Below are 18,622 nucleotides of genomic sequence, written 5' to 3'. Positions count from 1 at the left end.
AAAACACGTCCTTTAGGTGTTGGTAAAATGTTTAAAGTGGGTTTGCTTCCACATGGAAGGGAAGACAGTTGCAGCAGTGAGATAATCTAATTTTATTATTTGTCTTAGCCTTTATATAAGCAAAACGTTTTTACCAGAAACTTTCAGGAATATGACCATAGCATTAAGTAACGGTCTAACTGTTTATTACATAGACTTGTTTGTTGGTTTCACTTTGCACTTTATGTTCAACAAGGATGGATGTCCAACTCAACAAGCTGTTCTCTTGAATAATAATATTTGGATTAATAAAAACAGATTTTTTTTTTTTAAATAGTCCTTGTTTACAAACATCTTTATCTACAAGCCATTTTAGTTGCTTGTGGTTAATGCAGAGAAAAGTCAAAATTAAATCGTAATTATGGTTGAAATAAATCGCAATTTTGATTTTTTGGCAAAAATCGTACAGCCCTACTTCGGACATACCTGTGTTAGACTGAAAATGTATGAAAAGCAGCCAAAGTTAAAGGAAAATCATGTTGAGGGAATTAACATCACTTTTAAAGAATACAACAAAGTCTGACTCCTTGAAGGTACGGAGTGATGACCTTTGCACAAAGCTAGTGCCAAATGTCTGGAAGCATCAACTTCTAAAACAAAATAAAGTTGTCAGAATGATTTAAAGTTGCAATAAAAAAAAAAAATCAACAATATTTAAATAAAATACAACATAAACAGACCAATATAAGACTGGGGAGACAAAACTTAATAATCACCAAATACTATCAGATTCTTACACCGTAAAAAAATATAATTACATTCCAGTTTATTCATTTTTCAAGTCGATGTTTGTACTGGAGGGTCACATTATTAGCTTTTGACATTAAACTTCATAACATTCTCATTATCAAATTGCAGCAAAACGATCATTTGCTAAAAGGCCTTAATTGACAGAACCCATTAGCGTTATTGTATAAAGATGAAAACACGTCCTTCTGATAAGCGACTGCCGCTTCGCTGAGGCTGGATTCTGCTGTGAACGGGTGGCTGACCATTAAGGCAAAGGACCGCCCTCAGAGATAAACACTGCGGCGTGGAAAGGCCGCTTGAATTACAAGCCTAAGATAAATCCTGTGGGAGCATTCCAGAGACAAAATGAGCACTGTGGACCAGGGAGCAGGCAAGAACAGAAGGACCCCTGCTGTTTGTTCTGGGTAACGCACCCTGGACACAGTTTTCTACAACACTGCACTTCTAAAACATTTGCATGGACAGTTCTCAAAATGCCGCGGGCAGAGGTGCGCCTAAATAATCTACAGGCTCCTTAGCAAGTAAAATCTATTTCAGTAACTCAGTTGGAACAGTGAAGCCTCAACAATATATATTTCAAGTGTTTATTTCAGTTAATTTTGGTCATTATGGCTTACGGCTACTAAAACCTTAAAAATCTGCTACCCAGAAACTTTGTATGCTCCATAAGCCCAATATAAAGGATGTCAATAAACATAAACGTTATGGGTTACACAATTGTCTTTAAAGAAGCTGGAAGTCCTTTATCCAATCATATTAATGGAAGGAAAAGATGTGGGAAAAAAAATAAATAAATAAATAAAAAAAGCACACAAGCAGTAGGGAAAACCAAAACCTTTAAATGATTGTGACCCAAAGCCTGTTCAAGTGCTTCGGAGGGGATTCAAAAGGCTGGGACTGCAGCTGGAGTCAGTGCTTCAAACGCTAGCTTCTTTAGCTCTGATTTTGTAGACCATGCTTTAAAATTGCTGTAATCATATAAAATGATCTTTTACATGGTAGTCTAACATTCTGAGAAACTGAACTTTGGGTTTTTGAGCCATAATCATCAAAAAAATAACAGAAACAAACACCTCTCAAGCCTCACTCTCTCGATAAAATCCGTATAAGTGCTTGAGATGCATTTTTCTCTAATTGAAGAACTGTAATAAAATAACTATTTTAAGATATTCTAATTTACTGAGAAGAGCCTCTACATAAAGGTTTAAATAATGGCTTAAACCCAAGTCGGGAATGCATTGTATGATTCCGCTTTAGTCAAATATTAATATTTAGTTTAACCTTCGTCCAGTTATGAGCCCATGTGCCAATCCCCCATGTTTCCTTCTGCACATCTTGAAGCTGTTCATACCGGTTGATAAAGTGCAACATTAGTATAAATCCAAGTTTCTGTTCCATGTGCATCCCAAAATATTAAAGATGACAAATGCGTTCATCTCGTGTGTTCCGTTCATGTATTTTGGATTATTTTTTTTAAAGCAAGTTTAGCGAAAAAACAGATAGAAATACCAACGTGTAACCTGATTGTAACTGTAAGTTACCTCCCAGGAAGTCGCTTTGCTTCGACTCTTCGACCGCTGGATGTGGATATCATGCATCCACAAGCGGATAAGGATTGCCGATTAGTCTCGTCTTTGTTCCTCCCTCTGGATGCTTTCACTCGTCCTCGTTTGTGCACCAAAGATTCGCTTGAACATTTGTTCTTCAGCTAGAAAAAAAAAAAAAAAAAAAAAAAGATACGTCTAAATCATCCTGGTTAGCATGCCACGGTCCACTCTGAGTCCTGACCAAGGAGGAGAGGCTTGCATGAAACCATGGCTTTGGGTCTGCAGAAGCTTAAAGTGTAACGCATGTTCATGAAGTGCTGGATTCACAAGTTCTGGCTCGTCAGTCAATGTGGCTTTAATGTTAATGCTTCTGTTTTCACGTCTTTTCAGCGGACGGTCGTTGGTTAACATGTAGGGAGCAGCTTCTTGTGTCGTAGGTAATGGAGTGAAAAATGACGACCGTGTCAGTTCGTGGTTGAGCGAGACCGGGTCAGGGTAAACACTCAGCCGAGTCGGTGACGATCCCCCCCTCCTCCTACGTCCCTCCATCTCTTCTGTGCCTCAGCAGCTGGAAAATGTTCTGCAACACAAACATTAATCAGCTCCGAGTCTCGCTCGACTTGTGGGGTGCGGAGAAAAAAAAAAAAGGCTTTCGCTGATTCAGAGCCGTACCTTTCCACACATACCGTCTTTACTGCAGTTCTTGTTGTCCTTGTCCGTGGCCTCCTCTTCCAGCTGAAAACACACCAAGGATGAAGGACGCTAGAACAAAGTCTGTAAACTGAGGTAGCTATACGTGGACTCTGGTTACCTCCTTCCTCCACTTCAGCTCACAGAAGACTCTCTCGAAGCACTCGTGCATGTAGTTAAACTAAATATTGTCCATGTAAAGCAAAAACAGAGAAAAACACAGATTTATAACGGTCGATATTTTCATGTCACTTTCAAATACGCACAAGTCGCTTGTATTATTGGGATTTTATCATATAATTCAACACAAAAAGGTAAATACATGCAAAGTGGAAAGACAATAATACATGGTTTAAAAAATTTTTTTGCGGTTGTGACTATGTTAAACCAACTTTTACAGCTACAAAGTCTTCTGCAGTATGTCTCAGTTAGGTTTGCACGCATAAAAACTGAAATTTGACGCCATTCTTTTTAGCCAAAATGCTAAAGCAGAGCGTTTATGAACAGCAGTAGGAAAGCCTTGACGCAGATTCTTATTTGTATTCAGGCCTTAACTTTGACTGGCGCCTTCTAACACGTTAAAGCGCTTTAAGTTAAACGAATCTATTGCAGCTCTGTTTAGGCTCATTGTCCTGTGGGAAGACGAACCTCTGGTCTGGTCTCAACACTGTTTGGAGAATGGTTGCAAAGCTCAAACTTAAAGTTTAACTCACCCCAAAAGGAACTTTTCTTTCAGGTAAACTGTATAAACTGGGCCGTGGGGTGCTACTTCAATGCTACTGTGCAATATATATATTTTTTTATAGGTACTTGTTTAGTTCTGCAATATTTTCTCTCAAAACCATCTTAGTGCTAGAGTTTGAACGGTGGCTATTGCAGTTTAATTTTCCTATTGGTTCAAACGGTACGTTCTTTCGTCATCATAGCCCAGCGTTCGGGTATAAAAGCATCTCACCCTCCGGTGACGTGGGGGGTGCTGAAACCACCGCTCATCCCCAAACTTAGCCCTGGGCCTTGGGGTCTCTTGGCACTGCCCACTTTGGTGGTATTTTAAAAAAAATGGGGTGGATGGGGATTTGCTTTCACTTTAAAAGGAATTGAAGGAGGATTTTCTTCCAGAATTTCCCTGTATTTAGCTCCGCCCATCTCCTCATCAACTCTGACCAGCTTCCATTACGATGAAAAGCACCCCGACCCCATAATGCGGCCGTTGCCTTGTTCTACGGTACGAACTGTTTGAAACTTACATAGGGAGTAAAGATCTTCACCCAGCGGGGCTTCTTCTCTCCCCGTGCATATTCAAAACAGAAAGCCATGCCCTCTTCGTCCGTGTCCCATCTCTGCATCTCTCCCCACTCGAACGCAATCACCTGGTTCTGAAGCAACAAAGAGCCCTTTGATTGGCTCACCTCATCGCACAGGAAGGAAATGCACAGAAAAAAAACAAAAAAAACGGTAAGATGCACTTACCTCGAGTGTACCTTCTTCTGTACAGGCGTGCAGCTTGAAGTTGTGTATACTGATGGCTGTGATCACGTGGCCTTTACGTCGGGAGTCACAGGAACAGTGAGGGAAAACGATCTCATTGTAGCCCTCACAGTCACGCAACAAACCCAGGTACTGAGAACAAATACACAGCAGATAAGAGTTGCGAGCATTACTAAACTTTATTCAAATAAACTCCTTGCAAGATTTTTTCAACTGCTTAAACTTATAACAGTGGTGAGAATCCTCTGACATTCAAATTGTCAGAGGATATTTGGTAACACTTTATTTGAAGGGGTGTACATAGGACGGACATTACACCGTCATAAACATGACATAACACCTGTTATGAACATAAATGACTCATTATGAATGTTTAGGACTGTTGTCATTAATTGTCATTCGGTAAATTATGACACTATTAAAGCAAAGTTGACATTGTTTAAAATGTCTTTGTTATGACAAGCCCTTAATTTAACCAAATCCCAAATCAAGCCCTAAATTTAACCTAATCCCAAATCAAGCCCTTAATTTAACCTAATCCCAAATCAAGCCCTTAATTTAACCTAATCCCAAATCAAGCCTTAAATTTAACCTAATCCCAAACCAAGCCCCTAATTCAACCTAATCCTAAATCAAGACCTTAATTTAACCTAATCCCAAATCAAGACCTTAATTTAACCTAATCCTAAAACAAGCCCTTAATTTAGACTAATCCCAAATCAAGCCCTAAATTTAAACTAATCCCAAACCAAGCCCTTAATTTAACCTAATCCCAAATCAAGCCCTTAATTTAACCTAATCCTAAATCAAGCCCTAAATTTAACCTAATCCTAAATCAAGCCCTAAACTTAACCTTGTCTCTGTTAATGTCAAGTTGTCATAACAAAGACATTTTAAACAATGTCAACTTTCCTTTAATAGTGTCATAATTTACCGAATGACAATTAATGACATCAGTCCTAAACATTCATAAAGAGTCATTTATGTTCATAACAGGTGTTATGTTATGTTTATGACAGTGTAATGTCAGTCTTATGTACACCCCTTCAAATAAAGTGTAACCGGATATTTGAACTCCACTCCCCCCCAAATCCTAACAAAACGTCCCTGATCATACAGCAGCACTATTGCAGGCCCACAGGTTTGTAGCAGAAGTCGTCTCATGCAGTTTTACCTCTGCGGAGCGTGACAGAGAACGGCGATCAGGAAAACAAAGAAGCGAAACAGAGAAGTAAAACATTTTCCCGTGGTTTCGCAACAGTTTCATTCTCGTGCACAAACCAGAGAGTTCACACCTCAGCACAATCCTGTGGGGAGATGCCAGTTTCTGTGTGAGAACGGCTGAAGCTAATCATCCTCTCCCAACTCGGGGTTCGCTGCTCCCTCCGAGCTCTGCAGCTCAGACTCACACTGGCTCAATCTCTGCAGGCATTGGCCCACAGACGCAGCCCTAAAGAGCCTTTTAAAATCCTTAAACTACTGCCTTCACTTCATAAGTTCACAATTAGATTCAGTCGGCCTATATTACTGGGGCTATTTTGTCTGGGACTCTTTAACCCTTTAAAGCCGGGTAATTGTGAGGAAGCTTCACATTTTTAAAAAAGAAAATCCTTTTCGTTTGCTTTAAAAAACATAAAATGTCAGGCTTTCAAATATTCTTTGTATCATAATTGATACATTAGACCAAAAAAATACATTTTCCTCTTGTTTTCTGCATTTTTATCTAGGGTGTGTAAAATATATTCCTTCGTATGCTGTGAATTGTATGTTCAGACAAATACTGACTTTGTTGAAGAGGTAGAGGTTTCAGAAATATTTGTATCAAAAATTACAGATGTGGGGTTATTGGGTTAAAGACATTTTTAACACAGCAACACCAGAAATATTCTGCAGAAAGTGCAGATAATGTAATCTGGTGCTTTATTTCAAAAGTTGTTCCTCACACATGTCCTTAAATGGGAGTGAGGAGGTACCACAGCACTCCAAGAGGCAGAATAAAATATCCCCTGCTGTGTTACTATTAACACCACCTGTATCTGAAAATATTGAGGACAGAATGGATGAAAAGTAAGAATAAAAAGGCAGCAGAGAGTGGGCAGCTACGATCTTTGATGAGCACAGCATTTTGACCCGGTGGAAATGACAGACATCCCTATTTAGATCTGCGCACCATTTGGTAATAATGGTTTCACTGTGACACTGTGTAACTCAGGGCTGGGCGATATGGGCCAAAAATAATATCTCCAAATACCGATATACAATATTTATCTCCATACGTGTTTCTTTTCAGAAGATAATTGCAAAAAACAAGTCTCTGAATCAAAGCTTTATCCCAAATGTCTCACAGGCACATTTTTTTAAACAAACAGCTATAGATAAATATGAGAAATGGCTGACGAATAACCTACTGGGATACATAAAACTAAAATTCTAACGCAACATAGGCCGTCTCGATATAAACGATATAGTCTCATCTTACATCTCTTTAAGAAAAAAATCTTGATATTTTGCCCAGCCCTATGTGACACTTGATTTTAATTTTGAGAAACAGATTAGTTCAGCTGGGAAAGGTCAACCCTTTAGCTTTTAGTAGTTTTTAAACAGTAATCCGTATTTTAATGGCTGCATCTCCAAAAATTAAAACATTATTTAAAGTGTTCTTGATTTTCTTACTCCAGTCACGACTTCCAAAAACTGAAACTCATTTTATTACATCACACAGAGGAATATATATGTTAGACTGTCATTTATGTTCATTTTGATGATTATGGCTTGTAGCTAAGGCAAACCCAAAATGTCAGTTTCTCAGAAAAAATGTGTATATTTACACAAGATTCAAAAAAGGTTATTTCATAAAAATGTTGTATATGCTAGACAATCCTGGGGAAGATAGCTGACCGGACTTTTTTCCAGCAGAGAGCCATTGGGACAGTCCACAAGGAGGGCAAGCGACAAAGGGTATGCGAGCATATTGGAAAGTTAAGTGGAAGGAAAAACTGGTGCTGTCTTCTCCTCCATGTATATCACGGCTAATTATCACACGCCTTTATTTTTCCTCAACTCTTGCTGTTTTTAAATCTCATTTGCAACACATTTGTATTTACTGTCCATTTAAATGTTGTCAGGTTTTAACATCTTGTTAATCTTTATGTCCTTTTTTTAACTTAATGTACAGCGCATTGCAGCAGTTTTTAAATGTACTTGAAAATCAGCTCAGAAACTTCAATCTTTCGATGACTCACACTTGCACACGTTACACGCTGAACACCCTGACAACATGGGAAAGGCAGGAAATCCCTTCATGAATTATTGGTGTAAATGCGGTGGAGACTTGATTTTGCATATTTATTACTACCAGAAGAATCTAAAGTCTTTAGAGTATTTCAGACCTGAAGGACAATGTTTCACTGCATTTATGCACATTCTGGTTAACTTAACTATATAAAATGTAAAGAGGCTTAACACTGAACTACGATAAGTAATTATGATGTGAAAGTGCCGTGTGAGACTAACCATGGACATTTTCTTCTGCTCTGCCAGCTTTTGGAGCTGATAGGACTTCTGCTCGACTTTGATGAAGCCTTTCTTCACATCTTCAGCTGCCTGCATAAAAGGTCAGACAACGTAACATTTAACAAAGAAAACATTTTAAAATATCCAGGTTTTCCTAATGTGCACCAACCTGGTGAAAGAAGTAGTTGACAGCAAGCTGGTTGTCATTAAGCAGGATCTCTTCTTCTGTGGTGAAGAGCCACTTTCGCAGTGTGAGGCAGGTTCCTGGGATGGCTGAGGTATAGTTCTGTACATAAAGCTTGTGGGGGAACTCATTGGGAGCCAGTTTACGCACTGGGGAGTAAAGCCCAAGGACAGAAAGAGGGAAAAAAAACAAAAAAAATGTCAGTAAATAGTAACGAGACCTGTTTTTATTTGAAACTGTAGAACACAGTAAATCCAGTGTGGATACTGCTGGTGACATATGTAGGAGTAGGAACAGGGCTATGTTTACCATCGTGTTGCATCATCTGCTCATTTAACGATGCTCCTTTTGAACCTCAGACTATTTGCTGTCGTTTGACACATGAAATATTCATTTTTTTTACTTGCCTTGAGGTTTTAGCTGCTCATTTTTGTCATTTTTTTCCCCCTCGATGTAAAAATATCTCCAGCAAGTGAAAAGTCGACACACGATAGCAATAAATTTCCAGTGCCCTTTTCAGCTAAATTGTAAAGTATCAATACAAAATGATCAACAAAACACAATAAATAACAACATGCAAGTTCACTATGAAATTACTACAGATATTAGTCAAGCTTTAAAGGTATACTATGCAACCGGGGTTGATTTTCCAGCGAGGCTCCCCCCAGAGGGAGAAAGTAAAAGTGCACTGTCGTAAAGATGCTCAGCTGTTCTGGTTTCTCCGTCAAGCCAGGCGCGGTTGTTTTGAGCTTAGCAGACAGGCGAACGCAACGAAAAGTGGAAAAAACGGCAGTACAAACAATGACTAACAGTGAAGGTATGAACATCAAGCTTCCCGCAGCGCTATCTTGGCGCGGCGGCTGCCTCGCCAGTTTTATTATTATTATTATTTTTATTTATTTTTTTATGTTGGCGAGACGCTACCGCCACCACCTCGCCAAGCCGCGGCCGCCTCGCCGCGGCCGCCGCGGTAGCGTCTCGCCAACATAAAAAAAATAAATAAATAATAATAATAATAATAATAAAACTCGATATGCTTCCATGTTTATTTGACGTTAACACGCGGTTCTCTGTTGTTGCTTTCGCGCGTGCATATAGTGAATGGCAGGGCAAAAACACATGGAGTTCTCGCTGTAAAGCGAGACTTCTGTGTGTGCGGGCCGTGAGCTCTTGCAATTGCAAGTGTGGTATTTCCCCCACAGACCACCAGGGCGGCCGAGAAAACCTTTGTTCGACCTGAAATGACTCACTTAATCATCCAAAACGGTATGGAACACATTAATTAACTGAAAAATGTTGCATAGTATGCCTTTAAATATTTACCATGTAAAAACCATTGATAGGAATAAACAATGAAACTATTGAAAGAAAGAAGATGGATGGATGGATGGATGGATGGATGGATGGATGGATGGATGGATGGATGGATGGATGGATGGATGGATGGATGGATGGAGAAATGCATGGATTGTGGATGGATGGAGAAATGCATAGAATATGGATGGATGGATCTAAAGAAAAAATATCACAAGACTGATTCAGAGGGTAAAAAGACAGTGGGGATTTAAATCTGCTGCTGACATAAATAACTGTGGGACATAAAAACAGATTACATACTGTGTGCTTGACAGAAACAAGTCTGAGCATCGAGATCTGCATGCTATATGTACAAGACACTGAAGATATCCTCAGGCATCACGCAATCATGTAAAAGACATTTAGTACAGTTACAGCAATATCTTCCCAGTACAGTTTTAGTTAGCAATTTTTTTCCCCTTCCCATATAAATGAAATCTGGCTGGTTTCATGGCAGTCGTGGAAGTGAAACCAGCCAGAGCGACTCTGCTTTAAACGGGGGATTTCTCCTCTGGCAAAGAAGCAGAAGTTGAAGAACTGTCATGGACAACTCAATTAAACAACAACACAGCACTGTTAGTGAGGAAAGGAACGGCTACAGTTTGGCTCGCCCCTGACTCACCAAAGGTGTGGTTGATGACCTCAAACAGAGCGAAGTAGCTGGCCGTTACACTGTCCATCCCGAGCTTCGTCACCACAGCCTGGGAAAGGGAGAGCAGATGGAATGGGACAGAGACAAGGAACAAGAAAACGAGGCTGTAAAAAAGCCTGTGTGAGTGTTTACCTGGTAAACCTGGTCTGTGGTGGAGTTTTTGCGAACTCTGACAGTGAGCGTAGTCTTATCTGGCATGGCTATTCTCAACTCCACGTCTGAAACGCCGTTATAGTTCTAGGCCATAAAAAAAAAAAAAAACAGAGAGGCAGAAACTGTCACGAACAAGAGGACAAGAAAATATGTGTTGCAATAAAAGTTTTGACTTCTTTTTTTTTTTTTTTTTGTCTCCCTTTTTACCTCATCTGATTCAGACAGGAACTCCTGCATGATGTCGCTTTCTCCAATTACCCGTACCGAACAGACTGCAGATAAAACACACAAACTTCTGGAGTTAAGTTCTGTCGGTGAAAGTAAGGAATAATTTGAAACGTAGCATATCTGACAAACTTTCCCACGCACTTAGAGTCGTTTGAAGGACAAAAAAAAAGAAAGAAAAAAAAAGAAATAAAGTTGAATTTGCCCGTAGGGGTTTTGGTGCAAAAGCGAGAAGTCATTGTGAAAATATGCGACTCCACCCATCGTAAAAAAAAAAAGAACATTTCTAACCACAAGTCATTAAAAGCTGAGCTGCCAATAAAGTAGAGCGGAGGTGAGAATAAAAACTTTTCTGTAACTTTCCTGCAGAGAACGTTGCAGATATTGATCACTCCTTCACCTTTTTCCAGGTACTCCTCCAGGCCTCGCCGCCGTGCGTCTAGCTGCTGTTCCGACAGCGAAAACGGCCACTTCCCAGGAAGCTTGGGGAACGCGAAGTTGGCAAATTCCCTCTTAAGGTTTTGGTGGAGAATCACAAACTCCCGGTAACGCTTGGAGCACAGCTGCCGACCCGCCATATACACATTGTACACCTGCAGAGACAGGAAACGTTATTGTTCCATCACCTGGATTATGCAAATGTAGGAAATGTATTCAGCACTCTCTTGCGTGACGTCTTTTAACCCTCTGCTCCCCCATCTAAGGATAAAGATGATATTTTGATGATATTTTCTAAATCAAAGCCACTTTGCACCTCTACCACGTTTTACCACAGAGTTCTCTGAGGTTAGGTTTCATTTCTTCATCTTTAAACCTTTTTACTTATTAATGTTTCAAGGCACTGAGCTATATTATACACTGGAGTGCTGATTTTGCCGAAAAACTGAAGTCACTGGCCGCCATCTTGCTACTCCCTACTCTCACAGAATCCCATAGGATTTGCTTGCAACAACAAGCAGTTTTCTGGCTGAGTGAAAACGTTTCACAGGTAATTCTACAGTCAGTGGATGTACTGACACTATCAACTACTAGGAAATTAGGTGCTGAAATATTTTACATGTTATTCATATTAAATATATATATATGTATATATAAGTATGTGTATATGTATATATGTATATATATGTATACACATATGTAAATATATGTTTTTGTATATTGTTATTTATAAAGTTATAAATGTTAAACATATATATTTAAATGAATAAAATGCAAAATATTTCAGCACATGACTTTCTCAGTACTTGATATTTTTAGAACATAACGTAAAAGTATATGGCATTTGACATTTTAAAAGTTTTAAGCCCCCCCTGAACATGAGAAAATCCTCGTTATTCGATGCTGTAGCGCACATATTCCCTAGTTACTGAGGGGAAATAGGGAGTATCAATATGGCGGGCGGTGGCTTCAAAGCGACTCGTTCTAACAGACGGTGATTAGCACTCCAGTGTATTATATAGCTCAGTGTTTCAAGGTTATGTTTGAAATCCATTTTCAGTCTATCGTTATTACATGTGCAGTGCCTCGCAAAACGTAGTCGTATCCCTTCAACTTTTGATTTTTTTTTTTATACCTTCTGTCAAGTTGCAACCACAAACCTTACCATACACAGTCTGTCCAAAAATAAAAAGCTCACATACTAATAATTTGTTGACCTGGCTTTAGCTTTGATCACGGCAAGCATTGAAGTTGGCTTGGTTTCGCCAAGATTCTCCAATGCCGCATTTATTTCTGTCCAGGGTCGCGTCCATTTTTCACCACAATCTTGCAGTGATGATGGGAGAGACGAGCCGCTGCGTAAAATGTTTTCCAGCAGCTACCAAGGATTCTCCGCAGGGTTACGGCCCGGACTCTGCGGGGACCAATCCATGGGTGAAAATGATGTTTCATGCTTCTCGAGTCGCTCTGGCACAATCTGAGCCCGATGAATCCTGCTGCTGTCATCTTGGAATATGCCATCAGGGAAGACGTTCAGTACTCGTTCAGGATAACGAGGCGGTCGGCACATAACGCCGCTGAACCAAGACCTGACCACCTGCAGTCACCCCAGATTAAAGCATTGCTCCAACAGGCTTGTACAATAGGCACTAGGCAGTGATGGCTGCATCCCTTAATGCCTCTCCCCTTACCCTGATGCACCCATCACTCTGGAACAGGGTCAATCTGGACTCATCAGACCAAATTACCTTCTTGCTTTGCTCCAGAGTCTGCTGGTTATGCTCCTTGGCTAATTAAAGCCTATTTTCCAGATCGGCCTCACTGATCAGTGGCGTTCATTAGAATAAGCCCACGTTTAGTCCAATCCTTTCCCTTCGCATTGTGATTGTGCAAAAATGCTCGTACGTTCACTCCTGAACCCCAGCCGTGAGTTCTGCTCTCGCTTTTTACAAACCGACTTAAACTAACTCACCTTTTTCTGACCTCGATTCTTGCACAAAGATGATGGTTCTCCACTACCCTTCAGTTCAGTTTCCTTTGTTTGATGCAGGCCAATAATTTGAGCCCTCTCAAACAGATGAACCGTATTTCCTTCGACCGGAGAATGTATCTACCGCTGTGGTTGTTTAAGAAATGAGAATCTACTCTGCGGATCAGTTAGGGTTAAATAACTTGTCGCTAGTACCATTTAAACCCGTGAATATCTTTTAACCTATATCCTTGCGTTGCAGATCTGGCTGCACATTTAGGTCAGCCGGGTAAAGTCGAGGGATTTTAACTCTTTCGCGAGGCACCGCACCCCGTCGCCATGCCGCACCCACCACGAACTTCTCACTGTTGAGCTCAGTGTGTTTGTAGCTCGGAATGGAGATGGGGACGGCCTGCTTGTCCGAGTAGTCGTAACAGGACAAGGCCGACACGTCGTCGCCGGGGTCCAGGCAGTCGGCCTCCTGCGGCGGCACGGACAGGACGGCCAGCACCAGCTCCTTCTCGCCGGCCCGGATCAGGTCCACCACCTGCTTGTGCGTGGCGCCCTCTACGTTTACCCCGTTGCTGTTGGGAGCAGAGAGGCACAAACTCAATGGGGGCACCTTTTGGATTAAATATGGAGATTGGACAACAAATAGTTTAAAGAGGGAAACACAGATGTGACGAAATAAAGTCCAAACCAGTCGCTTCAGTTTTTCCACAACACTTAAACCGTCTGACATCTCAAGCAGCAACTGAACTTCAACACAACCAGTGAGAAAATGAATAGAACGACAAATGACAATAAAAAGAAAGTTTCTCATTTTGAGTCAGACCACTTTTTTCCCTCATCAAAAAGTCGTTGCTGTTCCCGTATCGCCGTCACCCTCTTTGTAAACCATATGCACCCGTCGGCTGTAATGTGTAAGAGGAGAGGCCGTTCTAATGACAGAGCTGGAGCTTCCCTCCCCTATGCTTAACTTCCCTGAGAGCAGCCACAGTGTCTCCTATACAAGGTCTTAGCATCAGCTCGGTTATTTCGGACTCTTTTAAAAGCCAGACAGTTAAAGACATCCTGAGTGATGCCCGGTTTATTATTCAGCACTTTAAAAATGTGTGTGTGTGTGCAATGCATTTATATCGACTGTGTAACGAGCACAAGTTAGCAAAACACGTGTCTGAGCATTTTTCTGAGACTAAAGAAGCAACCGTCACAGTAAGTTCGATGTGCCGAATCTGATGTAATCCAAATCAAGACTGCAGGAAGCTATGATTATTATGTTTGTTGTACAAAACAGATACCCGGCGTGCTTTCTGACCCATTTAATCAAGGCTTCTACAGATTTCACTGAGACACATTTATGTTGTGATTTAAATTTAAGATCTACAAGGATTACAAAAAAACAGGCCTAAATAACCCAGTCCTGAGATTTTCTCTTTTATATTTCAATTCTAAACTTCGCTGCTTATTTTTAAAGCTACTAACTAGAACTAGGAAGTCAAATATAACTTTGGAAATTGACACTGGTGCTTTTTAGCCGAAACAAGTGACTCCTATCATGTAAATGTTACCCAGCTTCCAGAACAGAATGGTTACGGACAACAAGTCAGTCCTCCTTAAATATGTGCTTCACCAAAATGTAGCAGCTGGCGGATGATAAAATAAAGAGATTGCTCTGATTTTAACTATCCAAGTACAAACATTGAAGCCAGGAAGTCAGTGATGAGAGCAGCATCCTTAAAGCTGAATATCTGGGAATACGTTTGTTTTGACTCGTTGTTTCCCTGCATCATGGTGGTTTGTGGTTTTGTCAGTAAATGATAAGACTTCCTCAGCTAGAATCGTACATCTCAGCATCATTTGATGGAAGAAGCAGCAAATGATTGTATCAGTAAGGACTTTGTGAGTATTGTACAAGCAGTGTATAAATATCTGGCAAATAAAAATGATTCTTGTGTACAATAATAATAATAAGAATAATAATAATAATAATAATAATAATAATAATAATACATTTAATTTATACTGCACTTTCCATCAAAAGATCTCAAAGTACTACAGGTAAAAAAGAAAAAAGCATAAAAAAAATTAAAAAAGCTATTTATTACAAGTATGGATTTGACCCATAACATTGATCTAACTCGACTTTTGACTTAGTGTGAGAAATCTGTCCATATTTGACACATTTTTAAAAGGGCTAAATATGAGATGATTAAATATTAAGTCATTTATGACCCCGTTTAATGACTTCATCTACGTGAGACTATGTTTAATCCAAGGAAAATAGCGTGTCTAGTTCACCTACTACATAAGCGGCACGTTAAATTAAACCACTGGGTACTGCAGGACTCCAAAGACACAGTAAGGAGTTTTCATTTGTGAGATTTAAATCGGACGATTTTTCGTTCATCGGCTCAGATCAATAATCAGCCAGTTCAGTCGTTTTTCCTTTTCATTAAATACATCAAAACTAAACATTCTTAGGATTTTTGATTTCCTAACACATAAAACGACAAAAACAGCTCCAGCCATCTTCTCTGACAGGAGTTTTGATAGGGAAGAGTTGTATTTTAGGATAACAATTTAAAAAAAACCCCATTGTAAACAAAAACAGCAACATGTGAAGAGCAATAAAAAAGTAGAATCTGTGTGAAACTATAAACCGACAGGCAACCTAAGGACAGCTAGGACTATACCAGGTGAGATAAAATAACTGGTTGGATAGCAGTAAGCAGTAGATTTAATGTGACTGAGTCATACGCAAACATCTTGCAGGTGTATTTGGGAGAAAGAACGGTCTCCAACAAAAGATAAATGCAGACTGAGCATTTTGGCTCTACGATGATATAATAAGCATCAGCGTGGCCTTTGCACTGACACGGTCAGCACTTTTGATAGTGATAGAGCGAGCTGAGAAAAACACAGTTTCAGTGTTTCACATCTCCCTTTGTTCTGCTTTAATGAATAAAAATGTTACTTATTTCAGTGTGCAAAGAGACGCACGAGTATTGCCTCCTGTTTACATCAAACTGCTGCTAGTGATTGCGTTAAAAAAAATAAAGGGTAAAAAAAAGAAAGAATAAAAACTTTAAAAGAAGATGATTAAAAACAATTGGAAAATAAAGCAGTAGTTTCTGAAAGAGACACTTTGTCCTAGTGTCCTTTATTTTTTAGTATAGCTCCTGGTTAGCCTGCACACTAAACACATAAACACCAACAATCTTAAAGAAATATATACCGATTATCTTTAAAAAAAATAAATAAAAATAAATAAAAAAGCAACAGTCCTGCATAAGTATACACATAAGCTGTCATAAAGAATTAAAGTACCAATCGATACCGACACCCTGCTGCAAGCTTGGTGCATACTATGTATTGTCAGGAAGGTTACAACTAAAAAATACTCTCAGATCAGCTGCTGAATGAACCTATACATTTATGTTAGGGCTTTTTTTCCCCCCTCATTAACTGCATGAAACGTCCACTCCTTACATCAAGGAGTGGAAGCGCTGCTATAAGCGAGAGGGTGCAGTGAGGGGAGAATAATCAATGACAAGCAATCAAATGCTGATGCTGACAAAAGTAACGGGCACACACATGAGCCAGAAGGGGTAGGCCGGCAAACCAGACGGCGTGCTTTGCGCCCAGCAGTAATGGGGTCAACTACCAGGTTACTGCAGGCCACCCTTTCACAAAACAGCGTGCACAAAAAAAAAAAAAAAAAAAAGAAGTGGAAAAAAAACAACCAATCAGGCTGAGCATTTTGGAGAGCAAAGCCAATCACAGCTGGACTGGTAGCGTGGCTTCTTCTCCGCATCACCTTACACCACAGCCACAGAAGCAGTGAACAGGCTGAGCTGATGCTGATGCTGCTGTGTGCTCTTCTCCATAGCAACAGAGTCCAACAGCAGCATGCATGCAGACCACCGAGGATGGTGGACTTTTAATCCGAAAAGCAGCAGAAACGTCACTGCTCTATACAAAAAAAAAAAAAAAAAAAAAAAAAAAACTTAAACACAAAACTAGACTGTAACAGTGCTGATACTTCTAATTGCTGTGAGTTTAAACCACTGGGGATCACGTGCACGTGTAAAAAAAAAGGGGAAGATTCAAGGCAGTGTGAGGGGAATCTCTAATAATTCCTGACTCACACAAACGCTCCTTTCATTGGGATAATTCTGCATTCACGATCAGGCAGGTTGGCTGGCGGTCAGCGATGCCCCCAAAATGACACGGAATAATGATTATTATTAAAAAAAACAAAAAAATACTGATTACAGTCCGCTCAACTCGTTCACAATTTACGAAGAAAGACTTTTCACTTACACTTCCAGGATCCTATCCCCCTTTGAGATGCCGGCTCTGTCCGCAGCTCCCCCGGGGAGGACGGCGCTCACATGCTGCAGAGGGGCGTACAGCTCCCCGTTGATGCTCCGCAGCTGGCCGCCTTCGCTCACTTGCCCCCGAACGTTGAAGCCGTAGCCCGAGTTGGACTTGACAATCCGCACCAGCCTGGGGCCTGAAGTAACGGTGGTTGGCGTCTGCCAGCTGCCGCCGCCGGTGTCTGGCGTAACGCTGCCGCTGCCGGAGCCGTTGCGGGAGGAAGGGCGAGGCAGCGGAGGAACCGAGGAACAAACTCCTTGTCCCTTCACGTCCGCCATCTTTCTACGCTGTTTGTATCATTCAGTCGGATTCGGCGAACGTTAAGTTGCTGCCAAACATTAGCTGCGGTAGCAGGCTAATCAGCTTGGCTAGCTAAATGACTGGGTGTCCGCCGGAAAAATACGAGAACTGCCGATGATTGCCGAACCCGAAGACTGGGGCGCGTTCCACTTCTGACTTCTCTGTTTATCCCTGAGCTCCCACAGCAGATTGTTTCCAGAGTCTCGTTTAAACTTCTGCTTAAAGACTGATGTTGAGATAGGAGCTTTTGAACCATTTTCTAACAGCCTTGTCTGAAAATATATTTGTGTGTTAAAATGAACAGAGATTAACAAAAACCTTTATTTAACATCTCCAGGCTACCCCGCATGAGCTGAGCACTGCGGTCAAGTGAGCCCTCACTTGATTTTGTTGGTCTCGCAAACACTAAGGATTACGGCACAGACGGCTGACATTATTTTTCAAAATAAAAGCAGCATGTTCGCGGTTTATCGACTACGTCTTTTCACACATATTTACATCATTTATGATATATTTATATTCATGCTTCATGTGTAATTTTTTCCTTTATTCTGACCTGCTGGTCAAAATGTAAATATATACTTTGGTCACACTCTTGAGCCTCAAACAACTTATTTTTTCCAGGTGACTACTTCACTCACAGATGACAGACGATGATCTCCAGAAGTCCATCTACATGATTTGTGATTGAAAAATAAAAACATTTAAAAACCCTTACATTGTCTCAAGTTAACCAGTTTTGACAATATTAAACATCCTTATGTTGCTCAACAACTTACATCCAAATGTGATGTAGAATTGAAATATAAGAGCCACTTTAAATCAGTATATATTAAGTAATTATTAACAAAGTTGCTGCCACTGCAGTAACTAAACCGTAGATAATCAGTTGATGCAACGACTTCAGCATGATAGTAGAATACCTCCAGATGTAG

The 18,622-nt window shown here is 40.4% G+C and overlaps 1 protein-coding gene across 3 annotated transcripts; it reads right to left on the bottom strand.

Moving 5' to 3' along the window:
* Positions 1 to 502: 502 nt before the first annotated feature.
* On the bottom strand, positions 503 to 17,787 carry snx27b (sorting nexin 27b). Of its 3 annotated transcripts, none has more exons than XM_012865811.3 (13): positions 17,331 to 17,787; positions 13,357 to 13,588; positions 10,998 to 11,190; positions 10,580 to 10,644; positions 10,352 to 10,456; positions 10,190 to 10,268; positions 8,197 to 8,360; positions 8,028 to 8,117; positions 4,497 to 4,646; positions 4,274 to 4,402; positions 3,148 to 3,207; positions 3,009 to 3,071; positions 503 to 2,916 (listed from the first exon to the last, which is right to left on the bottom strand). In XM_012865811.3, the coding sequence occupies exons 1-13, from the start codon at positions 17,663 to 17,665 to the stop codon at positions 2,872 to 2,874; spliced, it is 1,710 nt and encodes a 569-aa protein (XP_012721265.2). In that variant the 5' UTR covers positions 17,666 to 17,787; the 3' UTR covers positions 503 to 2,871. The 3 variants fall into 3 exon arrangements, with proteins under 3 accessions (XP_012721265.2, XP_012721264.2, XP_021173839.2); XM_012865810.3 differs by having other exon boundaries at positions 3,023 to 3,071; XM_021318164.2 differs by having other exon boundaries at positions 503 to 2,497; positions 3,023 to 3,071.
* Between the last annotated feature and the right edge of the window lie 835 nt (positions 17,788 to 18,622).

This window comes from Fundulus heteroclitus, chromosome 3 (assembly GCF_011125445.2).
Source record: "Fundulus heteroclitus isolate FHET01 chromosome 3, MU-UCD_Fhet_4.1, whole genome shotgun sequence".
Taxonomy (NCBI): Eukaryota; Metazoa; Chordata; class Actinopteri; order Cyprinodontiformes; family Fundulidae; genus Fundulus; species Fundulus heteroclitus.
Note: the sequence above shows the minus strand (reverse complement) of the source record. Positions and strands in the feature narration are given on the sequence as shown.

Bases quoted from the DNA above. Each gene is read 5' to 3' on its own strand.
- snx27b (XM_021318164.2), bottom strand. From the start codon at position 17,665: ATGGCGGACGTGAAGGGACAAGGAGTTTGTTCCTCGGTTCCTCCGCTG. The intron at 10,269-10,351 runs GTAAACACTCAC...TCCCTTTCCCAG, and splicing joins CCACAGACCAGGTTTACCAG to GCTGTGGTGACGAAGCTCGG. The intron at 3,072-3,147 runs GTAACCAGAGTC...GTGTGTTTTCAG, and splicing joins AGCTGAAGTGGAGGAAGGAG to CTGGAAGAGGAGGCCACGGA.